Below are 26,384 nucleotides of genomic sequence, written 5' to 3'. Positions count from 1 at the left end.
CTCAGATGGTTGACGTTCCCTCAGATGGTTGACGTTCCCTCAGATGGTTGACCTTCCCTCAGATGTTTGACCTTCCCTCAGATGGTTGACCTTCCCTCAGATGGTTGACGTTCCCTCAGATGGTTGACGTTCCCTCACGTTTGACGTTCCCTCAGATGGTTGACGTTCCCTTAATTGTTTCATGTTCCTTCAGACGGTTGATGTTCCCTCAGACGGTTGACGTTCCCTCAGGCGGTTGACATTCCCTCAGACGGTTGACATTCCCTCAGACGGTTAAGATTCCCTCAGACGGTTGACGTTCCCTCAGATGGTTGACGTTCCCTCAGATGGTTGACGTTCCCTCAGATGGTTGACGTTCCCTCAGATGGTTGACGTTCCCTCACATGTTTGACGTTCCCTCAGATGGTTGACGTTCCCTTAATTGTTTGATGTTCCTTCAGACGGTTGATGTTCCCTCAGACGGTTGACGTTCCCTCAGGCGGTTGACATTCCCTCAGACGGTTGACATTCCCTCAGACGGTTAAGATTCCCTCAGACGGTTGACGTTCCCTCAGACGGTTGACGTTCCCTCAGGCGGTTGACGTTCCCTCAGATGGTTGACGTTCCCTCAGATGGTTGACGTTCCCTTAATTGTTTGATGTTCCTTCAGACGGTTGACGTTCCCTCAGACGGTTGACGTTCCCTCAGATGGTTGACGTTCCCTCAGATGAAATCCCTGTTTCTTAAGTCCATCTTTTTTCATATGTCCTTCAAATCAACCAAACTGCCTTAGGAATACTTAAAATAAAATAGTTTTGATTTGCATTTCTTCCGCCTCTCTGAAATGTTTTCTTTGGACTTGAGCAACTTTCACTTAGAGGATGACTCAACCTTTCCCACAATACGTTGATGTGTAATTACTCCTCTTTTTATTTCTCTATTTTAAGACCACACAGCGGAAAAAAAAAGTACAGAATTAGCATATCAATCACATTTTACAGAATCGAACTATCTTCATTAACATTTTATTGCTCTACTCTGGATTTAAAACCCTGAGAGTTCCTACTGGGTGTCGGGAAGCAGCGTTTACATCCCCTCGCTTGAGGTCGTTGAATCAGAGCCATGACTACAGCTCCATGGTGATACCAAGTCATCACCTCCCGAGTCACAAGTGAGACTCCGGTCTTTAAACTCAAAAGAAGAGGCAGACACTTCCTGGCCGCCATCCTCTCATCCTTATTTCAGTTTAATTAGATTTACTGTAATAAATGGCAGGTGTGAATGAAAGAACGTGGAATCGAATAAGCTTAGAGAAAGGTTACGTTTGGGGTGTGAACATCAATTCTGCCAGATTTTTACACCTTTTGATGTAAAATATTTGTTTGGTATCTTTTTTTAATCCCATTCGATGCCACCTTAACAGGTTATCTCATTTTCACATCCACTATAGGACGCCCTCGTCTCAATCAACCACAGATTTAGGAATTTATCAGAGAACAGAAATGCTGCACCTGTTTTCTAAACGTAGGAAGAACTCAGACAGCTGCTCTTTCACTTATTCCTTCTACCCTCATTTCAGAGCAGAGGTGGAAAAGAGGAAAGCGGGTCTGGTTTTTGTTCCAGAAAGAGAGCTGGGCTCAAAATGAAGGGATGGCTGCATAGAGGAAGGAAGTGGAAAAGGTAGAAGGATGAGTAACGGAGTCAGGAAGAGAGGACGGTGATGACGGTTAAATGTGCTCAGTTCGGACTGTGCGTGGTTTCTACTGGCAGAGGTGGGAAGAATGACAAGTATGTGGGACTTTTTCCAGAGCTGTGGTTTATTCAAACACTGCGAAGTGGCGACGCAGAGAAAAAACAGAGAGGGGAGCTGAAACAAGGAAGGGGGGGAGGGGTGGAAACCCAGCAGCTCAGTTATATACATCCCTCTATGAATACATGTTGATGACATAGACAAGGGTTTGATTTATTTTTGCTCTCGTTTCGCCGTATCTTGGACACACATGCGTGTACGGATAGGGCGGGGGGGGGGGGGGTCACGGCTGCAGCCATTGTTGTTCTGGCCGAGAGACTTCCTGTTTAAGGCAGCTGCGACGCCCAACGCCACGACCCAGCGACAAAAACACACCAAACAGACTCATTCACACTGCATCCTGCTCACACATTCATACCTGGAGAGCACTTCAAACATGCACAAATAAACCCGGCATTAAGAGAATACAGCTCTGTCTGATTTAAACCAGATGAACAGAGGTTTTTATCTGATTATGAACCTCTGCGGAGACTCAGAAACACTCTGCTCAACAACTTCCAGAGGAGCTACAGTGCAGGAGAGACACTGTAAATAGCAACACATCATAAACTCTGGTTTACTGCAGTGAACTCTGTTCTGATCTGTGCTAAAGCACGCTAAGCAGAGAGAAACTTATTCCCATCTATGGATTTTTTTTAAACTCTGAATTTGTTTAAGTTTTACTCTTCATTAACTAGAAACAAAGAATGGGAAATATTGCCCTTTATTATTAACAGTTGGATTAGCAGTGGAATAATGCAAGTTCATTACCTCATCTCATCCTTTATTTTTTAGATATCAAGCTTATATATTTGGAGTGATTTAGTTCACAGCATGGATCAGCTTTCATGTTTCTACGTGGATTTATAAAGCCCAAAAAAGTTAAAAAACAATCCACTGGACTTTGTTTCCAAGTCTGAAGACGTTTCTCTTCCCATCCAGGAATCTTTTTCAAATCAAAATGTCAGAAATAGCTTTGAGTTCCAGGCTTTATACAGTAGCCCAACAAAGCCTTGTTTTTGTTTAGAAAACATGCAAATTGAAACAAACGATGAGTCCATCCCTTTGGAACGTGTGTCGTTTGGCTACCTGTCTATGTCTCTGAAAGGAGGGTTGTTAAAGGCAATTGTTGGCCTGGGTCTATTTCTGACATTTTGAATTGAAAAAGCTTCCTGGATGGGAAGCGAAACGTCTTCAAACTTGGAAAAAACTTGGAAACCAGTGGATTTTTTTTTTTTACTTTTTTATATATTGTTTCCTCTTAACGTCTGGAATCTGGAGTTAACCAGATTGCCTCTGAGCTGGTGGATGTTGGAGAACTTCTGCTTAGGGTGCTCCACAGGGTTCAGGTCTGGAAACGTGCTTGGCCAGTCCAGAACCTTTTTCCTAAATTTCTTTACTGAGGCAGCTGCCATCTTGGATGTGTGTTTGCGGTGGGTATTGTGTTGGAGCACCACTTTGCAGCCTGTTTCTGAGGGAAGCAGACTTTTCTCTGCTTTAGGCCCCGTCCACACGAAGCCAAACCCTGGCCTAAACGCACACATTTTTCACCAAACCAGCCTCTCATCCATACGAAGCCGGCGTTTCGGGGGTCTGTAAACTATCTTTTTTTTATTCAGCCTTCAGAGTGGGAAGATTTTGAAACGGCGTTTTCGCGTTTCCATCTTTAAGCTCTAACCGTATTTTTTTTCTTACACGCATGCGTCATAGCGTCGCCTCTAAACACGCAGGTGCGACACAGTATCACAACAACAATGGCGCCGTACTGTGTTGAATGGTTGCTGCTCATGCTACTCACCCTGCTGTCGGGCTTACAACAGAATCTTCTTCTTCTGGAATATCTCCAGGAAGAACAGAGCAATATCGACCACATAGTTCAGCACCTGAATTTGACTGAACCACGAACATGGACCCGCAGGGCAACCATGTATAAATATTAGTGCGCATGCCCAACATTTTGTCGCCTATTTTTGCTTTGGCACCACAGCGCCACTTACAGGCCTGGCATACATTTTGCAGCGTTTTCATGCATTCGTGTGGACGATCACATTTATTTTACGTCTCCGTCTTTACGACAAACGTTCAGGAAAATATTAACGTTTCGTGTTCGTTTTGACTTCGTGTGGACGGGGCCTTAGTTTGTCACAGAACATGTTTAGCATCATGGGTCCATCAGCGGAACCACAGCCAGCATGCAGCCCAAACCATGACTCACTCACCACCATGCATGGCTGTTGGTTAAACACACCTGTCTTTGAACTCATCACCTGGTTGCCACCAAACAACTTTTCTCAATTTGACCCAAATCTGGTCGTCTTCTTACATCAGTCTGCTTTTCTTCAGCTACCTGTTTGTGAACCTTCTACTTCCTCTTTAGAAAAGGTTCCTTCCTTCCTTCCTTCCTTCCTTCCTTCCTTCCTTCCTTCCTTCCTTGTTTCCTTCCTTCCTACCTTGCTCCCTTCCTCCCTCCCTCATTCCCTTCCTTCCTTCCTCGCTTCCTTCTTCGCTCCCCTCCTCCAACCCCCCTCGTTTCCTTCCTTCCTTGTTCCCTTCCTTCCCCCCTCGCTTCCTTCCTTCCTTCCTTGTTCCCTTCCTTCCCCCCCTCGTTTCCTTCCTTCCTCCCTCTTTCCTTCCTTGCTTCCTTTCTTTCTTCCTTCCTTCCTTCCTCCCTCGTTTCCTTCCTCCCTTGCTCCCTTTCTCCCTCCCTCATTCCCCTCCTCCCTCCCTCCCTCCCTCCCTCGTTTCCTTCCTTCCTTGTTCCCTTCCTTCCCCCCCTCGCTTCCTTCCTTCCTTCCTTGTTCCCTTCCTTCCCCCCCTCGTTTCCTTCCTTCCTTCCTTCCTTCATCCCTCGTTTCCTTCCTCCCTTGCTCCCCTCCTCCCTCCCTCGTTCCCTCCTTCCTTCCTTGTTCCCTTCCTTCCCCCCTCTTTTCCTTCCTTCCTTCCTTCCTTCCTTCCTTTTCTCTCTCTCTCTCGCTCTCTCTCTCTCTCCCTCCTACTCTCCCTCCCTCCCACTGATCATTAATAAAAATCTATATTGATTAGTTTTTTATAACTGTATTCTTATTCGTCTTGTTGTTCAGACATTTTCCCGCAGGTCTCGGTGTTTCTTTACCACATTCTGCTGCCTGTGTTGGTTTCATGTGTTCTTGTGGCTGTTTGGGGGTTTGGCTGCTGCAGAATTGCAAATCACCACCATCTCTGATTCACCCCACTGTGGGTTTACTTTAAATGTCAGGATTTCAGCAGCTTTCAGACCTCCATCACAGCAGCGGACCCCCACTCTGCAGGAATTTGTTCCAGACACAGCCAGACCACGGGGGGGCGAGGTCGTCTTTGTGGTGTTACAGAGTTCCCACTGGTCAGATATTTGACAGAGCAGGATGAAAATGTGTATTTAACAAATTATTGAGTATGAAAGGACGGTTTAGTGGAATTCAAGTTTCACATCAAGCGCTGGCAGCAGGAAGGAACCTTTACAGCTTTGGAAAGCGACAATAAAACTGGTAATAATCAAAACTAAAGGAGCCACAAACTGAACCAATATTTTCCAAAACAAATTTTTGTCAACCAAAACGGAAAGGGATCAAAACAACAGCAGAAAAAAAAATCCAGTTATAAATTCAGACTTTTCTTATCCCCAGATTTTTTTAATCTCAAATTTTGGGGAAAAAGTCCAAATTTTATCATATTTAACTTTAGCCTCTATTTGTTTTTTCAGTTATGTTTGGTTTTCTATAGTTAAATAAAAACTGGTTGAAATGTTTTTACCTCAGTTTTATTCCAGATAATACTTTTCAAATTGCAAGCAATATAAAGGTTGAACCTCATGTAGTTTTCTTTGTTGAGTTTACTGCTTCAGTTTTTGACTTAACATACTTTAAACAAATGAAATAAAAATCACTTCCCTTACCAACTAAAATATATATTTAAGATATTATCTCTAGCTATGTTAAGGTGACGATGAACAACGTGTTAACGGCTCACTTACCTATTAAAATGTGATAAATTCATTTAAAAGGACTTCATATTTACTCTAAGCCGATGTTATTATTATTATTATTCCTTCTTTTTGCCTCAAACAAGTAGGATGAGTTGTTGGAAGTTGGAAGATGTGGGAGTCAAACTACGGGTCGGTCTAACCGTTTTAATTCCTGGTGAGAAGAAGAGCCCTCTGAACGTATTTGGTTTCAGTAGCGGCTGAGTTTTACTACAGCAGAGGAGACGTGTTGGCTGCTGCCGGCTGTTTTTCAGCCAGCGAAGTGAAGTCTGGTTGTCTTTAGCGTCTGACGGCTGCTTCCATTGTCATCCCAACACGACTCCGGCTCTTATCTGTATGCGTGTGCGAGTAATGCGACCAGACAGGCGACGTTGTGTGTGTTTTCTAAACGTTTGTGATGAAGTGCAGAGTGAGTGTGTGTTGAGTCAGCCTTTTCCATCCAGCTACTCACTCATCCTGAAGTCTAATCCCCCTAATCCACCCCCCCATCCTTTTTTTTTTTTATTCCTCCCCCCTCGTTGTTCCAGTTCCCTTCCCGTCTCCCAGTCCTCCCTCTTCCTCAGATCCAGTTGCTTCTAAATGTAGCTACTTATTGTTGTCATGCAGATTAAATGTGCTGATTTGCTCTTCAAGTTTTATTATAAAAAAAAAGATTTTCTTTTACGATTCAATCATGAAATGTTTTTTTTCTGATTAACATTGATTTTATGAACTAAAGCTAGCAAAATGTTTGATTAGCATCATTTCCTGAAGCATAATTCAGAAGAAAGAACACTTTGACACATTTTTAGTAGATCAGATTGTTGTGAGTCAGGTTCTTGTCAATAATTTCTTAACATTTATAAATGATGAGAAATGGTTCTGGTTCTGCTGGAGGTTCATTCCTGTTAAAAGGGAGTTTTTCCTCTCCACTGTCGCTACGAGCATGCTTATTGTGAGGGATTGCCTTCGAGTCAATAACCTGACTCCGCCAGATTGATTTGCTCCGCATATCCATCTGCAAACCTTCCGTTGAAGTAATTTTGGGAAGGGGCGAAAATACTGGTTAGCTGATTGGCCTATGTTGGTGATAGACGGGCCAAACAAACCAATCAGATCAACGAAGCATATGACGTACTAACAGAGCGACGATGAAGAGGAGCCAATTGATAGATCAAACTCTTGCCGAAACCAGTCGGGAGAAGAGCAAAAACATCTTTTCCTCTGAGAAAAGCCTCCAGAGCAGTGTTTTGCTCTTCTTTCAGGGAAGAAATACTCTGTAATTCCGATAAAACTTGCTCGATAGCCACGCCAACGCTAGTTTCATCGGCTGAAGCCGCCACGTTCTTTAGACTGAACTGTCGCGCTTTTCGTTGCGTCACACCTCAACCCGCCTCAAAGCCAACGCTGATTGGACGTTCGTTTGGTGAACGGCTCCAAATTTTCTTTAACGGAGAGTCTCCAGACTGATTAGCGAGTGAAACCTTGAAAGCTCGCAAGATCAGGATGGTCTCACCAGGCTATCGAGTCTGGAGACTGAATGAATTGTAAAGTGCCTTGAAATGACGTGTTGTGAATGGCGCTATAGAAATTAATGGAACCTAATTGAATTAAATAAAATAGTTGTAGCTTAATTTGATAAAAGGCTTTATCTAATTGTTTATGACTTCAGTAAATTTGACTGTAGTTTTATGGAATTTAGGAGCCATTGAAATCTGTTTTATTCTATTGCTATCGCAGTAATCTGATCTGTGTTAAATAAAGACATCCCGTTTCTTTGCAATACAATATATATTTCTTACAATTATATATAGAATAGAAAATCCCTTTATTGTTCCACAGTGGGAAATATTGGACTAAATTAAATTTGTTTTGTTTGTAACTTGGTTTGAGACGATGTTTTACAGTAAGGCCGATGTCTTTAGCATGAACCTAAAGGGAACTCAGATCTATCAGGTGTTAAAATTGTTAAAAATAAAAAACTTATTTCCTACAGTGGATTGTGGTCATGTGGTTACACAGTGTCCTCTGCCTATTTTAATACTCTTATCTAAGATTAAAGGAGCATCTTGATATTAAATAAAAGTGGCCCGAGAATGGAACCTTGAGGAACTCTAGCTGTGATCTTTGTTTGCTGAGATTTATATTTATCCAATGACAAAAATTGATCTTTTTAAAAAGATTTGGAAAAATGTTTGCAAATAAAAGTTAATGTGAAATCAGTGCATCTGCAGTTTAAACTTCCAAAATTTCCTAGTCTGAAACTGATATCAACCAGTTCCAGAGCTAAAATCTTAAAACCTGCCAGCATGGTGGATAAGCATGGTGTCTTTGCAGTCTGAACTTCCTGTCAGTTTATTTTTCTTCATTTTTTATTTATTTTTCCTCCTCTCAGACGGTGGAGCGTGAGCAGGTGGACGGCATCCAGCCGAAGCTGCAGCACATCAACGCCGTGGGTCAGGGTCTGATCCAGAGCGCCGCTAAGCTTACCGACACCCAGGCGCTGGAGCACGACCTGGAGACCACCAACCTACGATGGAACTCGCTCAACAAACGGGTACGACTCTGGAAAACAAGACGTTTTGCCTTCATCCTCACAAACTGATTTAAATGGAACAACAGCTTTGCTTTCTGGATTTTTTTTACTATTTAATAATTTTTTCTTAAAGTTTTCAAGTGAAATATTTCTCAGGTTAAATGGAATAAGAAAATCCAACGACATCCACAGTAAACAAAAATATGATTCCATAAGATAAAAAGCAGGATGGGGCTCATAAATAAAATGTATTTCTTTATAAAAAAAAAAGAAAAAAATTCTGGAAAGGTTTATTGATCATAATTTTTTTTAATTAGTTCAGGGGTTTGCTTTTGTACATCTTTTTCATAGCTTTTATATAATAATTAAGTGTCTTAAAAGTAAAAAAAAAAAAAAGTATGTTGTATCTTTTTGTCTATTTATTTCTCAGGTTGCGGAACGAATTGCCCAGCTGCAGGAGGCCCTGCTGCATTGTGGGAAGTTTCAGGATGCACTGGAGCCTCTGCTCAGCTGGCTTAGTGACACGGAGGAGCTGGTAGCCAATCAGAGACCTCCCTCTGCTGAATACCGCGTAGTAAAGGCGCAGATCCAAGAGCAAAAGGTAAAACAATGGAATAAAACTACAACTGTTAAACAACAAATGTATTTTTAAGATTTTTTTTTTTATAGATTTTTGTAAAAGAAAAAAAAAAAAACTTCCTCGAATCAGTTTCCAGTCTAGAAAAACATGTCTCCTTGTTTATCATCACACATTTCCTGTGTTTTTGCACATGCATGTCCTGAAGTCAGAGATCAGTAATGCTTTTTTACGTCTGTGACATAAAATTTTCACCTTTTAGCTTAAAGACGACAAAAAGTTTAGGGCAGATATTCAGTTTAGCTCGATATCTGGTATAGAATAATATACGAGGTTTAATACTCTGATGAAAAATGGGTTCATTGTTGTGGAGAAAATGCAAGTTATTTCTGGGTTGCACAACAAATGAAGTAAGCTTCAGTTCAACTGGACAAAGGCTCTATTCAAGGAACAAAAGTAGAACCAGACTTTATGAAGCAAAGACAAAAATAGGATGATAAATATTTCACAGGAGGCATGTCTGTTGTCCATCTGTGTTTTTGTCTCAAGACTAACTTTAATTTCAACTCAATAAGAGTTAAAACTCGTCTGGTTTCACAAACAGTTTTTCTTTCATGTGAAAAGCTCTTTGTAATGAAATAAACGGTAACTTGCAAGGTAATCATTTGGAGCTTCCACTTAATGCAGTGGTTCCCAAAAACAACAATCAGATGAAACCTGAGAGGATCGTTTAAAGTGTGTAAATAAACAGCCCTTCCTCGTTTATTCAGCTTCATGCAGAAATCTGTGCGGTTGTTCTTTTGTTCCTGCCGCATCGACCTGATGCAGTTTTAGTAAAGAAGGTGTTAGCAGACTATGCTGAGAGCCCAACTCTTACAGGAGCCTCCAGTGATTCCCAAAGCAGGGCCCGTTTTTCACCATATTTCAGCTCAATTCCTGCTTGTTCAATACATTTTTTTAATTCACATTGAGTGCTAACTTGTTTTTAGGTATTGTCTACATGCAAAACGGATTTTTGGTATCGCTTGTTGTAATCAGATTTTCCTGCTGAAAAATTAGTGGTGCGTTCAAGGTTTAAGCTGCAAAGTATAAAACACACACTGATGTGTCCCAGCGCTCAGCTTCAGGGAGCTGGAGATGTTTTCTCACATCTTCACTGAATTATATTTAGCTTGTTTTTTTATTCTTTATTATAGAGTTAAAATAATAACCTAAATTTAAAGTATTTTGTTTGGAGGAAGTTGTAGAAAATTTCCCTGAGATTAAATAAGGGATCTAACCATAAGCGTCGTTAGACCTATTTAAGGGTGGCTTCAGTCATCCTTTCTTTGGCATTAGCCACCCTATAATTATTTTGCGATTTAAAAAAAAAAATTTTTTTTTTTTTTCTGTATTTATTTTTTCCTCATATTTTCCCAAAACAAATGCAGTAAAGCACCGAATAAAAGCCATAAAGAAGACAAGTTAATCTGAACAATCATAGGCGTAACTTCCTTAAGGACTGGTGTGGACATGTCCCCACCAATCTTGACCGGTAGGGGGTCAGTCTCCACCAATATTATGTACACGTATTTTGCTTTCGGTGCTGTGTATATCTGATTAAAACCCCATTCATGCCGCTCCTCAGAAAGAAAATAAAAAAAGTTCTCCCCGCTGCTCACCGTCCACAAACCCCGACAAAAAACTCAGAAAAAAGAATCTGTTGCCTCTCGCTTTCTCCCCATCACCCCCCTCCGCCCTCTCCCCATAACATTTGAATTGAAGATATCCGCGGGTGACGGGTCGGGTTCGGTAGTCATCCTAACGGGTTCGGGCGGGTGCGGGTTGGTAAAACTCGACCCATGCAGGTCTCTAAGCTACACTACATTCAGTATCGTTGCCATAGAAACAGACAACAGCGCCAATATATCAGAATTATACTAAAACACACGCAAATAATTTCCCACATAAAAAACAGGACTTTCAGTCCATTACAGTTTTCCGTTTTTAGAGGGTTGTTTATTTTGCGTTTATTAAGTGATGGCTGTGGTTTATTAGCTTTCACTGCTATAAGCTTTCGCAGCAGTGATTGATTAATTTAAACACCTGCTCTACTGATGGTCTATCGGAGTTGGTGTTTAGGTTGGACATAAAGAACTACTTTTATTTGAAGCTTCTTGTAGCTACTGTTTTAATCCCGGCTTTACTTAAAACTTTTTCCTGACTTTGATAGTGTTGCCATTCAGTTGCAAGCACTGCGCCCCTTTTTCTTTTAAATGTACACGTGCATTTAAGATTTAGCGTGTTATGTTGACAACTCATGAGCAAGCTGCTTTTTGCAATCTAGCAGGAAGGTAAGGATAGGATCTTGCAGGTGTGACGTCACTCTGCAGGGGGTCCAAAGATAAAAGATTTAAACAATTTTGGCATTGGAATTTCAGATTTAACTGAGTTAGAAAGTTCACTTAGTAAAAGTGCAAACAATAAATCTGATTACTGATTACTTTTAAGCTGGTTGAACATACTGCGACAGACTGGTGACCTGTCCAGGGTGATCCCACCTCTCACCCAGAACGTGGCTAGAGATATGCACCAGCACCTCCTGATCCCACTGAGGGATAAGGTTAAAGAAAATTGATGGTTGAACATGGTCCGCTCTCCCAGATTCTATCAAATCAGTAGTGATACCCTCAGGGGCGGATTTAGGACATTTGGGGCCCTAGGCAAAGACAGGCAGGGGGCCCCCTGAGAAGAAAACCCATAAAACAGCCCCATTCTACAGATAGAGAAATGTTAATAGAATAGACATCCATTATTTGTTCTAGGTTTTGTCCCTCTCTTCTTGTCCCTTTTTCCTCTCTATTTATCAGCGTTCTGATGGCATTTTAGCCAAAGGATTTTTATCAAAAACATAATTAATGTGCACAAATAAGGATTAGTTGTATTAAACATACATGGAAACAGAGTTTTATGGGGCCCCCAGAACTTGGGGCCCTAGGCAACTGCCTAGTATTGCCTAATGGTAAATCCCCCCCTGGATACCCTGCTGGTGGTTGTTCTTGACAGAAAGACGGAGTTGCTTAATCATATTCTGCTTAAGGCCCCATAAGATTTTGTCCGAGTCCTGGTTTAAAAGTAAATTAATTTTAAAAAGTGGCCCAAAATTGACCGTCAATAAATGTTCTACAAAATTTATATATTTATTTGATTTCTTTGATTTGTACTGTCTGTTTAGATTTATGTGATATTTTTTGCACAAAATATATAAGTGAATATTGTAACAGTTATGTTTTCAACTGTAAGCATTAAATTGATAAATGTTATTCGCATTTTTTTGGCTTTATCCTTTCCAACAAAAAAAAAAAGGCGTCGCGCAGGTAGCTCCCTTTCCTTATGAGCCGTCCCCACCAACTTTTAACACAAAGTTACACCCTTGTCTTAGACAACGCCTTAGCAGGTGCAGTGAAAAAATTCGGCGCACTCGCGCGCATTATCTTCTAGGGGCTGAGCCACCCTTGTCTCTTAAACCTAGAGGCGCCCCTGGATCTAACCCCAGTCGGCCTCAGCAGATGGCCGCTCACACTGAGCCTGGTTCTAATGGAGGTTTCTTCCTGTTAAAAGGGAGTTTTTCCTCTCCACTGTCGCTACAAGCATGCTTAATGTGAGGGATTGCTGAAGAGTCGATGAGTCGATGCAATCAACCGGTTTTTCTTAGAAAACTTTTAATCAATTTGACTTCATCATATGTTTGAATTGTAAAGGACCTTGAGATGACATGGGTTGTGAGTTAATACTATAGAAATAAACTGAATTGAGTTATATAAAATAGTTGTAGCCTAATTTGATAAAAGGCTTCATCTTAATTGTTTATGATTTCTATAGAAATAAACTGAAGAACTGAGCATCATACACATCGATGCTCAGACAGCTGATATTAAGGTTTAAAGTGGTTCAGTTTCTGACCATCCATTTGCTAAAATAGAAAGATAAACTTTTAGGGTGTGGTTGGAATATGTTGACAGATTCAGAAATAATTAGCTGCTTATGTACATTTTTTTATTAATCATTAATGTAATGGACTATGTAATGGAAATCAGGTTGGATTACGATGTTTGGTTTTCTGCTCTCCAGCTGCTGCAGAGATTGTTAGATGACCGCAGGCCGACTGTGGAGATGATCCGCGGAGAAGGAGAGCGGATCGCCGCCACGGCGGATTCTCAGGACCGAGAGAAGATCAAGATCCAGCTCCAGAGTCTGTCGGAGAGATGGTCGGAGCTGCTGGACAAGGCCAGCGGCAGGTAATAAACCGCACCAACTGAGTCCGAATGCATCCAGGAATTAGATCCGTATGTTTCAGTCGACCGTTAATTAGGAACCTTTTTCGTTCTGGAAAAGAAGCCTGTCAGATATTTTCAGAGTAAAAAAAAGAGACTCAGCAACATCTCAGCATCTCCAGCTTATTTCCTGGTTTCTTCTATCGGGTTTGACTGAATATTATTGAAACATGTTTCTATACGTTTGGACTCCTGTGGGGAAATGTCATTTATCTTTGATTAATGCTTTCAAAACACTGAAAGTGCAGTAAAGTAGGGCTGCTTATGGAGAGATGCATCGACGGGTTTAGTCTGATTGCACAGAGAAGCCTTACATCATGTTAGAAAGCATGAAATCTGATTAACTGTCTGAAGCTCTGCTTTACAATGACAAACTCGTGAACACGTGAAATAACACTTCAGCTGTTTTTAAAACTGATTTGTGTCTGACAAATTAATTTATAAGAAGCTTCAGATGAACTTAAATATAATAAAAGCTTCATGAATGTTTAATAAAACGGGTTTACAGAGAGAGGAACAGCTGTGTGACTAGAAACAAGCCAGCCAAAGCAATAAAACACCAATAAAAGTGCTCGTCCTCATCTGTCTTCATCTCCTTCATCGCTTCTCAGGCAACGTCAACTAGAGGAGCTGCAGGTTCTGGCTCTTCAGTTCCACGAAGCCCTGGAGCCGCTGGGAGAATGGCTGAGCGCTACCGAGAGACGCCTGAGCTCCGCCGAGCCCATGGGAACCCAAACCGCCAAGATCAGCCAACAGATTGTCAAGCACAAGGTACTGTGGGGTTCAGAAACGCGGAGAGGACCGGTTTTCACCTGAGCTTGACCCCGACGGGTTTTATCAATGAAGCAGGAAATAAATGTTGTTTTCATTGCTTAGAATACAGAAAACAGACAAAATTTGTCAGCTATTATGTTACATAAATATAATTAATGTAGAAAGAGGAGGTTTTTTTATGTTGGTGATGCATGTCTTTTTATTTTTAGCATTTATTAGTTAACATTATTTCAGCGGTTAGAGGTCTGGAACTAAAAATCTGTGATTATCAGTCTTCAGACATTAAATAGACACAGGAATGTAGAAAGCTAAAACTTTATCTGATTATTTTATTACAAAATAATCTGATTATTTTATTACAAAATAATCAGATGCATGTTTTTTTTTCTACAACAGCTTTAAGCTACTGTAAAACTCAGCTTTAAGTCCTGAGTGTTACAGTAGCGCAGTACTGGGCACCCAACTTTAAATTTGCAGATGTGGTTCAGATTCTCATGACTTTTGGTGGTGGAAAAAAAAAAGGTTTCTGACTCCTTATATAAGATATACGGAAGAGGATTAGGGCCGCTGGAAAAAAAAAAAAGTTAACTGATTTTTAAATTTTATTTCAGTTTAATATGGGAAAAAAGTCAGAATTCCGACTTTTTTCTCAGAATTTTGACTTTATTCTCAGAATTCTGACAGCTAACAAACATGTTAGCATCAAGCCATAGCCATGTCTGTTTTAGAGACTAGCTCTCTTGTTTTAATGACCTTCTTCTCCTCCATTAATGAGGGGACCCCTCGGGCACGTAAAAAGTTGCCTAATTCCTTCATTTTCCACCAATGTGTCACTGGCCACCTCAAACAACTCACATCTTTGTCAGTGAAGCTGAGTGCTCCCACATCTCTTCCTTCATGGTGCCCATCTACATTAAGATCCACAATTTTGGGATAAAAGTCAGAATTCTGAGATTAAAGTCAGAGTTCTGAGGAAAAAAGTGATAATTCTGAGAAAAAAGTCGGAATTCTGAGAAAAAAGTCGGAATTCTGGAAAAAAAAATGTCGTAATTCTGAGAAAAAAAATTGGAATTCTGAGAAAAAAGTCAGAATTCTGAAAAAATAGTCGGAATACTGAGAAAAAAAAATTGAATTCTGAGAAAAAAGTCAGAATTCTGAGAAAAAGAGTCAGAATTCTGAGAAAAAAAGTCAGAATTATGTGAAAAAAATTCGGAAGTCTGAGATTAAAGTCAGAATTCTGAGAAAAAAATTCGGAAGTCAGAGATTAAAGTCAGAATTCTGAGATTAAAGTCAGAATTCTGAGAAAAAAAGTCGGAATTCTGAGAAAAAAAGTCAGAATTCTGAGAAAAAAAGTCAGAATTATGAGATTAAAGTCAGAATTCTGAGAAAAAAAGTCGGAATTCTGAGAAAAAAAGTCAGAATTCTGAGAAAAAAATTCGGAATTCTGAGAAAAAAAATCGGAATTCTGAGATTAAAGTCAGAATTCTGAGAAAAAAAGGGTTAGGGTTATTCTGACTTTTTTTTCCCCATGTTAAACTGAAATAAAATTAAAAAATCAGTTAACTTTTTTTTTTCATTGGCCCTAATCCTCTTCCGTAACGAAATGACGATAAAAGTTGTCTAAGTTTTAACTTTGGAAGACAGAACTTACAAACTTTTCTAGCTTGGCCCCCATTTAGATTACCACAGATTCAATATCAGTATATATTCCAATATAATTTAATCTTAATTTGAAATTACATGTCACATATTCCTTATACATTTCAGTCTATGATAACGTTTTGGGTTCTATGTAGTTAAAGCGATATTTCTAAAATGCTGAATTCAAAATATAATTGTCATCCGTTTGTCCAGATAGTTTTATTTTGTTTGATATCGAATCGATATCTTATTAAGAAATATATCATGATATAAGTTTATAAGCCCAGTCATAAGCTGAACGAAAAGGAAACCACAGGTGATTACGTATTACTTTATTGATTTTTTACAAAATTCAACAATAATACAGAAAATTTGTTGCATATTGTGACCATGGCAACCTACAGTTAAACTGCCACCTCTAGGGGGCGCAGCAGTAAAGCATTATAAATAGATAAATCTCCTTCACATAAACTAATATGAGCAACAAACTGTTTTTTTTAAATCATGCAGGTGTGAGTATAAAATAATAACAAATGAATAAATATATAAATATGTCACATATATTAAAAGTTTTTGGGGGTCATTGTTGCTCCTTCTCTTTATTTACATATTTAGAGTTGGCAGCAGGGCCCATGGCCCCCCTCTGACCTTCTTATTGACGCCACTGGCTGGAAAATCTTTCCAATTTCTGAAATTAAAAGCATTCACGGGATGTACTTAATGTACAAAAAGCTCATCCAGCAGCCATGTCTCTGTGATTCAGTTTTTGAGTTATTTTTATTTGTTTCTGCCATTTTTTAATGTTTATGTTGTTTTAATTTGTTTTTATTTATGATTTCTCATCTTGCATGCTCTTATTTTGTGTTTTCATCATTTTTCTGTTGTCTTATTTTTCTTTCTCATTTTCCTCATATAAACACACACACACACACACACACACACTTCCCAGGCGCTCCTAGAGGACGTTTCCTCCAGAGAAGCCGAGGTTGACCGCCTGGAGTCCCTTGGCCAGTCGCTGTCCCCGCTCAGCTGCGCGGCCGACAGGGATTGGCTGCGGGAGCGTGTGGGGGCGGTGAGGTCGGGTCACTCCGAGCTCGCCGATTGGTGTGCTCGGCGGGCAGCGCTGCTGGATCAGGCGCTGGCCAACGCGCAGCTGTTTGGGGAAGAAGAGGTGGAGGTGCTGAACTGGCTGGCGGAGGTGGCTCAGAGACTCAGTCAGGTCTCGGTGCAGAGCTACCTGCCCCAGCAGCTGGCTGAGCAGCACAAACACACACTGGTACGACACAGAGAGCCGCCGTAAAAGCCTCATCGCATCAAATAACAAAAGCAGCTTCTGTCCTTTTCAGAGGAACCACAGAAATCAGAAGCATAAATGAAACATTTTCTGTTTTCCTCTTCAGGCTCTTAATGAAGAAATCCTGAGCAGGAAGAAAACAGTAGATCAGGCCATCAAGAACGGCCAAGCTTTACTCAAACAGACCACAGGTAAGCTCCTCCCTCAGGAGACAAAGAACCTCGAAGCTCCTGGATGGTCCGTGATGGGTTGCGGCGTCTCACTTTACAGGCGAGGAAGTCCTCCTGATCCAGGAGAAGCTGGACGGGATCAAGTCCCGTTACGCCGAGATGACGGCCGGCAGCAGCAAGGCCCTCCGCACGCTGGAACAGGCCCTGCAGCTCTCAACGCGCTTCGCCTCCGCACACGATGACCTCAACCTGTGGCTGGACGGCGTAGAGGCGGAGCTTAACAACGTGGAGCCGGACTCCTCACCTACCTACCAGGAGAGACAGAAGGTGGGAGGAGTTAGGGTCTCTCTCTGTCTTACATTGAGCCCTCACAAAACAAGATAAAATAAGGCGTCATTGGAGCGGTGGTTTTATACGGAAGAGGATTAGGGCCACTGAAAAAAAAAAAAGTTAACTGATTTTTAAATTTTATTTCAGTTTAAAATGGGGAAAACTCAGAATTCTGACTTTTTTCTCAGAATTCCGAGATTAATGTCAGAATTCTGACCTTTTTCTCAGAATTCTGATTTTAATCTCAGAATTCTGACTGAATTCTGACAATAAAAGAGTCCGAATTCTGAGAAAAAAAGTCAGAATTCTGAGATTAAAGTCAGAATTCTGAGAAAGAAAAAAAAAATCTGTGAACTTTTTTTTTTTTTCAGTAGCCCTAATCCTCATCCGTAGTTTTAGGATTTCCTGTGATAATTTTTAAAAAAGTGTTTAAAAAGGTTTATAAATTACATTTGATATTTTCCTTAACGAGATATATATTTAAAAATAGGAATAAAGTTTACTCTCAAATTGAAAAATCAAAGTTATTATTAAAAACAAGGCTCAAAACATATTGACCTGTGAGTACATGAGCTCCCTCTAGTGGTAGGTTTGACACATTTCAGTTTAGATCAGCCAACAGCCTGAAGATAGTTTCAGACTTACTTGAAAAGGGTCAAAGGTCAGTTAAACACAGTGTAAAACCGAAATTGAATACATTAATAAGAATATAAGATGAAGGAATTTTGGTGGAATAAATTTTTTTCTTCCATGTTACACATACAAAAATCACAAACCCGAGTATAAAGCATACATATATTAAAAAATTAAGGTCTAAGAAAAAAAAATACTCTTACCAATACAACAATAGATGTAATAAAAAAAAAAAAGAAAAACAAGCCTTCTCGCGTTCTTGAGAATTGAGAAACAGCCGTCTCCACCCAAAAAAAATAAATAAAAAATCGAAAAAGAAAATTTGGAAAAACAAAAATAATTTGAAAATAAAATATTAAAAATATTTAGAACACCTTATTTTATTATTTATACCTTATTTTTTGTTTTTGATTGAGAATTTTTTCAAAATGCATTTTCTTTAAATGTTAATTTTATTAATTGTTTTCTGATCTTTAACCCTTTAAAGCCCGATCCAAGAATAAAACAAAACAGAAAATTACTTTTTTTTGGTTTGAAGTCCTTATTTGGCCTTTTAACAAAATATGTAAAAAGAAAAAACTGAAATAAATTTTTGATATTAATGATTTATTACTATGCGATAAGTCAAGATTATTTTTTGTGTAGTCTTCTACTGGCTGTTATCAGGTATATCTGATTGTGTACAATAGGATTTTGAGCAAAGTTTTTACCATTAAATTATGCAAAAGGTGTCAGACGCAAAACATTTCAAAAGGTCAGTTAAACACAGTGTAATCATAACTTTAAAAGTCCTTAAGACCTGCTTTAATCCGTTATTAACTACAGACTTTTATTTTGTTAATGCTTTCCTTCTGTAATGATGTTTTTTCAGTGTTTCCAGCATCAACCCACCCACAGCTGAGTTTCCATAGAAATGCTCTTTATTCTTGGAACTCAGTAACATTTTCAAAGCTGTTGAAAGGATTTCTGTTATATAATTTGTTTCCTGTCTCCAGGTTTTGTCCATCTGAGATGATTTTTTTTTCAGGATTTGACATTTAAAATGCTTTTTTCTTTTTTAACGAGCTTCATGTTGGCCTGTTTTTCACCACGTTCTGGTTCTCTGCTGCAGGAGCTGAAGAAAGTGTCGGCTGAGAAGCGGCTGGTTCTGGACACGGTAAACGAGGTGGGCAGCGCTCTGCTGGATCTGGTGCCGTGGCGAGCACGCGAAGGCCTGGACCGGCTTGTCGCCGACGCCAACCAACGTTATCGACATGCTGATGAGACCATCACTCAGCGTGTGCAGCTGGTACAAGCTGCCATCCAGAGGTCACAGCAGGTAATGCAAGAAGCGTCCAACAGTCTTAAGAATAAGTGTTGTCATTGCCAAATTAATGGAGAGAATTTTTATTTTTTTTTTAACAAAACATCTATTTAACAATGATTGAAACATGAACAGTTAAAAAATTCAGGTCATCAGTACATAATTATAATAGCAGCTTGTTATATTTTAGCTCTCCAGAGTCAGAAATGGTGCACAACACACTATTAAAACCACACAGTTGTAGAAAACCCTTCAAATCCCCAGTGGGTCTGTGGAAGCAAAACTCCAGCCTCAACCTGGCTTTGATGTTACACTTCCACAGAGCCACCGCATCGAGCTCAGGTTCTTCCTGCAGTTTGTCTCTTCGAGTCAGGTAGATAGCCATTTTGGCTTCAGGGATTAAATAATTTTAAATTCTGGATTTGAGAGCAGTGGCTCGGCTGTAATGTACACCGTTGATAAAAACGGAATAGGTAAAAACCACACTAAAAAGGCTAAAAACGTTCATTACAAAATTTTAAAAACCAGTCAGTCGTACACAATCCATAAAAACGTGAAACACACTCTCTGCAATCTTTTGCAATCTGCAAAAAGGACATTTATATGGAAGTAAAAATGTTACTGAAACTTAAATGTTGTATGTTTGTACTTACTGTTTCAGTGTAAAATATATTCAGAACACATTTTTGACCTAAAAAAAATTTAATTGTCATTATTTCTACAAAGTTGAAATTTTATTTATTTTCTCTTCAAGCTAAAAATTCACATTACTATTTCAAAGTGATTACATTTTCAATACTTATTTTTCAGTTTAAAAAAAATCTGCATATTAAAAAATTCAACCTTTCAAAATTCAAACTCAATATTTTCAGCCTCCTGAGATTCAACTGGCTCTATTTCACTGTCTTAAATTCGGCGTCTAAATTCAGTGTAAAAAGGGAAGGGTTACTTCAGGTCACAGACATTAGCAATGGATTGTGGCGTCCAACACCCAGCCAATCCCGTTACGTTTTCTTAGTCACGTGACGTGACGTTTGCGGGGCTCATACTGAAGGAAAACCAGCATGACGGAGCCGGTCATGCAAGCTAACGCTAACTCAACGGTGAGTTTATTACTTTCATTTTTCTGTAGTTGAGTTAGCGTTAGCTTGCATGACCGGCTCCGTGATGCTGGTTTTCCTTCAGTATGAGCCCCGCAAACGTCACATCACGTGACTAAGAAAACGTAACGGGATTGGCTGGTTGTTGGACGCCACAATCCATTGCTAATATCTGTGACCTGAAAAATAAGTATTGAAAATGTAATCGCTTTGAAATAGTAATGTGAATTTTTAGCTTGAAGAGAAAATAACAAATGAAATTTCAACTTTGTTGAAATAATGACAATGAATTTTTTTTTAGGTCAAAAATGTGTTCTGAATATATTTTAACACTGAAACAGTAAGTACAAACATACAACATTTAAATTTCAGTGGCATTTTTAATTCAAATCCCAGCGACAGATTGACTTCCATACATTTATTTAAAACCTCAGGACTGATGACAGATAAAAATATTGAAGGTCACCAGTCAGTTTTTTGATGGGAGGCTTGAACATGTGGTGATGTCATCAGTACGCTTCTGTTCCAGTTGACCCATATTTATGCTGCGTGCTCCCGTTCTCCCAGAGTCCACTTTTTTTCTGTGGTCTTTTCAAGAACATACTTGGCGAGAACACGAGCCCGTACTCTCGTTCTTTTTTTTGCTTTTTTTTTTTTGTTTTAAATATATGTTTAAGTTTTCAAAGTGAAACATATGTAACCGGCCTCTGCGTTGTGTAATAATGCAATGTTCAATCACTCCAAGTCAGCCAATAAATGGCGTGTTTATTCTAAAAAGAGTGAAACAAAACTGCCACCTTCCTCCATTGCAGTAATGAACAGTGCGGGGAAGGAGGAAGTGATGTCACAGGTTCTACCCGCAAAAGTAAAACTAAACTTTCCCTAAAACTATTATACAGATTATTGTTCCTTACAGTAATAATTCCAAGGTAAAACCGAAATTGAATACATTAATAAAAATATAAGATGAAGGAATTTTGGTGGAATGATTTTTTTTCTTCCATGTTACACATACAAAAATCACAAACCCGAGTATAAAGCATACATATATTAAAAAATTAGGGTCTAAGAACAAAAAATACTCTTACCAATACAACAATAGATGTAATAAAAAGAAAAAAAAGAAATAAAAGCCTTCTCGCGTTCTTGAGAATTGAGAAACAGCCGTCTCCACCCAAAAAATAAATAAAAAATCGAAAAAGAAAATTCGGAAAAACAAAAATAATTTGAAAATAAAATATAAAAAATATTTAGAACACCTTATTTTATTATTTATACCTTATTTTTTGTTTTTGATTGAGAATTTTTTCAAAATGTATTTTCTTTAAATGTTAATTTTATTAATTGTTTTCTGATCTTTAACCCTTTAAAGCCTGATCCAAGAATAAAACAAAACAGAAATTTTGTTTTTTTTGGTTTGAACTCCTTATTTGGCCTTTTAACAAAATATGTAAAGAAAAAACAGAAATACATTTTTGATATTAATAATTTATTACTATGCGATAAGTCAAGATAATTTTTTGTGTAGTCTTCTACTGGCTGTTATCAGGTATATCTGATTGTGTACAATAGGATTTTGAGCAAGTTTTTACCATTAAATTATGCAAAAGGTGTCAGACGCAAAACATTTCAGAAACCGTATGTATCAAATATGATCCATTTGGCATTATAGTGTTAAATTTTATTGAAACGAGTTTTGCTCACTATGAACTCCTTGCTACAGTACGAGGAGGCGGTGGACGCAGAGCTGGCCTGGGTCGGCGAGACCAAGCGTAAGCTGGCGTCTCTGGGCCCCCTGAGTCTGGAGCCTGACGTGACGGTGGCTCAGCTTCAGGTGCAGAGAGCCTTCAACATCGACATCATTCGACACAAAGACACCGTTGATCAGCTCCTCAGAGTCAGAGACGAAGTGCTGGAAGCCTGCAGCAACGCTCAGAAGGACGCTCTGATGGCACGTCACAAACATTTCCTCGTAGTGTCAAAAACGGTCTGCAGGAGCGAGGGACTTAATGATGTCTCCTCCCTCAGGTGAAAACGGATTCTCTGAGCACACGCTACGATGCGGTGAGTCAGAGCCACAGCGAGCGGTTCTCGGCTCTGGAGCAGGCTCAGGTCCTGGTGGCTCGGTTCTGGGAGACCTATGAGGAGCTGGAGCCGTGGCTGGGTGAGACCGAAGCCCTCATCGCCCAGCTCCCGCCTCCAGCTATCGACACAGACGCTCTCCGGCTGCAGCAGGACCAGATGAGGGTGAGACATCCCACTCTCTGCCTCAGGGGTTAAAACTGTGCTCTGTTAAATGATTTTAATGTTTGCATGCAGCTGCTCAGGGAGTCCATCGCCGAGCACAAGCCCCACATCGACAAGCTGCTGAAGATCGGACCGCAGCTGGCGGAGCTCAGCCTCCAGGAGGGGGAGACAGTGAGGCAGCGCTACACCCAAGCAGAACGACGCTACCTGGCCATCAAAGAGGAGGTGAAAGGTCGTGCAGGAGCTCTGGATGAGGCGGTGTCTCAGTCTGCACAGGTATGGCCCGCAGCATCACTGATCTGTCCGTCCTTCAGCTGCAGACAGACATGTTTATGTAGTACAATAAACCAAAGAATCTAAACATCTGCAGTGTTTTTATCTTAATCACAGATTAAGGCGTCAACATCGTTACTAAACAGCATGAAGTTTCTGGCCGTGTTTGAACGTTTTAAGATGTTTTTCGCTCGCTCGAAACTAACAAAGATTTATGGCTAACAAAACTTGTTTCCAGCTCAATTACTTTTACTCCACTGTGTTTATAAGCAGGGTTTGGAATCCAAAACCGAGGTCCTGTAAACAACAACACCGATACTTTACAAACCTTTTCCTCTTTGTTTGTTTTACTCTAATCAGAAATGCAAACAGGACAGTTGCTCATAGAAACAGATGTTTTTAAAACGGACGATCCCAAACAGCCTAGTTTTTCCAGGTCTAAATAAAAAAGAAAAATGTCCAAAAATATGTTGAATATTTCCAGCTTGATTCGTTGTTTAATTTTTTAATGTTTTTTGTTGATGGGCAGGTCCTGGCAGACCCGTGTCCATCTGTTTACGTCTGTAACCAGCCGTATAACTGATCCCCTGCATCATGTTAAAGTTAACTGGGCTAACAGAGACCGTAATGATGTCAACATTTAGTCTGAATGAAGCAAACTGTTGAGTTTTTCAGGGTTTTTTTCGCACTGTGCCTGATATTGTAACTACATCCTAATCTCATCTCATGAGACGCTGGATCAGCGTCGTTTCTGCTGTTATTTTGTTCTGTAACTGAAAGCATGACTGACTGAACTCACCGTGTTGTTTCTCCACCCCTCCTATAAACCACTCCACGTCTCGTTCCGTCTCCTCCTCCCACCCATATCTTTTCCTCCATCCTCCACCCACCACCTTGTCTCCTTCCTCCTCCCCACCTTCATCCTTTTCACCTAACCTTGCTTGTCAAACTCCTCCCACCTCCACCCCCTCCTTCATTGTGGGATGTTGCTGTGTGTGTTGTTGCTCCTCACCTCCATTTTTCTCCATGGTCACTGCAATCACCCAGCTGCTAGAGGTAAGACATCCAACCTGCACTCAAGATGTTCACCTAACTGATTTTTATATTTTAAAAATGTATTTCTTGTCATTTTTTTTTTTATTCTTTATTTCAAACATGCAAGAAAAAAAACAATAAAACAATGTTTAAAAACATTGGAGAGAAAAACAACAAACAAGGTACCCTTCTTTCCTAAATTAATTTACCTCTATTACATGTGCAAAAAGGAGTAGGAAGAAGTAAAACTTATGTGCTCCTACCCCTTTAATTCTTGTATTTCTTCGATTTACAATATTTATAATTATGTTGCTATATATATTCATATAAATACATACCTACCTACTATGGAGGATAAAAAGTGCAAAAATTAAATAAATAAATACAGCATCAAATAATTAATTAAATGTGGAATTAATTAAATAAATAAATGTGTCATTCATTAATTAAAACCATGTCACTAATATAAAGTTCCACAATTAAATAAATAAATAGAGCGATAAACAATTAATTAAATGTGTAATTCATTAAATAAATAAGGAATTAAATATATAAATGTGTCATTAATTTAATAAAATACGTCTTCATTTTATTAAAAAATATATATATAATTATTTCATGGTGCATCGAAACCATTAAAAGAATCTGTCAAACTCACCCATCAAAGTTAGGGGGCGGGGTTAACGCGAATCGAGTCTCTGTAATCGATTTGCTTCGCCTTAATGTGCAGGGTGACCAATCAGGTGTTAGATAACATTATTTTTCTTAAAATAAGTTACATTTTTCTTCAATTGAGGAGGTAAGTGAGAAACTTTGCCAATGGAATAAGACAATTAGCATTTAAAATAAGAAAAAACAATTGCATTGTCTTATTTCTAGTGTAGCTTATCTAATTATTTTATTTTAGGAGTAAAATTGTAAATACTGACCTGTATTTATGAACAGTCAACTTATTTCTAGATCGTTTTTGTAGTGTGGTGTCGATAAGTTGATTAGAGAACCAATAAAATGTGTACTTCAGTAAAACTAGAACAACTTTAACATTTTTTCTTACTTAAGTAAAAGTAAAAAGTAGCCATTTGGTCCCCAGATACCAACTAATTGTGTAACAATTTAAAATGAGGTAAACAGACAAACAATAATATAGTATAACTTATTTGTGAATTAATTTTGTTTTAGAAACTAAAAATAATGAATACTGATAAATTAATTGTTTGATTATACATTTTGTTAGAAGAATTTCTTAAAATTTTCATTTTTTCACATAAAACTGTTTTTTGAAGAATTTTATGTAGCTATGATATGAACTACATCCAGTGAAAATAAATACAGTAAAGAACCAAAAAAAGAAAACTTAATTCTAGTGAATCGTTCACAGTCTGTATCCGGTTCATTTTACGTTAAAATTATTCTTTGTTCCAGTTAAAGTGACTCGCAGTGAGTAAAAATGACTGAAGTAGGAGATACTTCATCATAACATTGCTTGAGTTAAAGTAAAAAGGATGCTATTCTGCCGAAAGTGTCTGTTAACCCTTTATAGGGCACTTAGTGAAATACTTTGAAAATCAATATTTCAAGCCAATAGTTTTATTGGAATCCAGGACAAGACCTTATTACCTTTGTAACATTCAAATAATCTGGATATTTTGATGGAAAAAAAAGAATGTCAGTGTAATAAAAAGAAACGCCAACTTGGCCGAATATATTAAGGAAAACAACAAATGTGTTTTTATAAGAAATTAATGAAAAGCACTGAGAGAGAAAGAAACACTTTTTTTTTTGGTCCAACATAACCTTAGAGGCATTAATGTTGATACTGGCACTGACATTTTTTTAGATTATAAACCTAAATATAATTGTTAACGAGGCTTATTAACTTTTTAACTTTACTTTTTAACTTTTCAATGAGCTTTTTACCTTTTTTTCTTGACTTAACTCTTTTTTTCAACTTAATTTCCAGTAGGTAATATATCAATCAGGGGCTCATCTTATTGGTCAAATGCCAAAATCAGATGTACAGCCATGTAGCAGGATCTTTGCTGAATGGCTGGATATAGATGTAGTTCTTCTAGACCTCACTGAGGGACGGGGGGGGGACTTCATTTGTAAAGGGATGCAAGTGATCAAAAATGGTAACTTGCCCTATAAAGGGTTAAAAAGTTACTAGACTAACTGTAACTAGATAGTACCCACCCGTTTCTGGGACACTGATATTTGAGGTTTCCTTCTCTGAAAGTCATAATTATCACAATTACAAGAAAAAAGGCTTCGAAAATTCTGGATCTATGTAATGAGTTTCACTTTCTGAAATTAATGAGAAAAACTGAACTTTCTTAACAATATTCTTAGATTTCTACATTTAAATGTTGTTGCAGAAGTTTTCTCCTCTGTGGTAAGATTAGTTTTATTTGTAG

The 26,384-nt window shown here is 39.0% G+C and overlaps 1 protein-coding gene across 1 annotated transcript in view; it reads left to right on the top strand.

Annotated features, from left to right (window-relative positions):
• The window catches only part of macf1a (microtubule actin crosslinking factor 1a), a 191,739-nt gene that overhangs the window by 123,734 nt on the left and 41,621 nt on the right, over positions 1–26,384 (top strand). Inside the window, exons 61-72 of the mRNA XM_038302834.1 lie at positions 8,140–8,301; positions 8,711–8,881; positions 12,968–13,134; positions 13,782–13,941; positions 16,535–16,861; positions 16,986–17,070; positions 17,150–17,376; positions 19,124–19,330; positions 22,139–22,366; positions 22,444–22,662; positions 22,735–22,938; positions 23,983–23,991. Of these exons, the coding sequence (XP_038158762.1) occupies positions 8,140–8,301; positions 8,711–8,881; positions 12,968–13,134; positions 13,782–13,941; positions 16,535–16,861; positions 16,986–17,070; positions 17,150–17,376; positions 19,124–19,330; positions 22,139–22,366; positions 22,444–22,662; positions 22,735–22,938; positions 23,983–23,991 (2,166 nt within the window). The remainder of the gene's footprint in view (positions 1–8,139; positions 8,302–8,710; positions 8,882–12,967; positions 13,135–13,781; positions 13,942–16,534; positions 16,862–16,985; positions 17,071–17,149; positions 17,377–19,123; positions 19,331–22,138; positions 22,367–22,443; positions 22,663–22,734; positions 22,939–23,982; positions 23,992–26,384) is intronic.

The sequence above is a fragment of the Cyprinodon tularosa genome, unplaced genomic scaffold (assembly GCF_016077235.1).
Source record: "Cyprinodon tularosa strain WSP-4 unplaced genomic scaffold, ASM1607723v1 ctg5, whole genome shotgun sequence".
NCBI classification, from domain to species: Eukaryota; Metazoa; Chordata; class Actinopteri; order Cyprinodontiformes; family Cyprinodontidae; genus Cyprinodon; species Cyprinodon tularosa.
The sequence above is the reverse complement of the archived record's forward strand: the minus strand, read 5'-3'. Positions and strand labels throughout refer to the sequence as shown.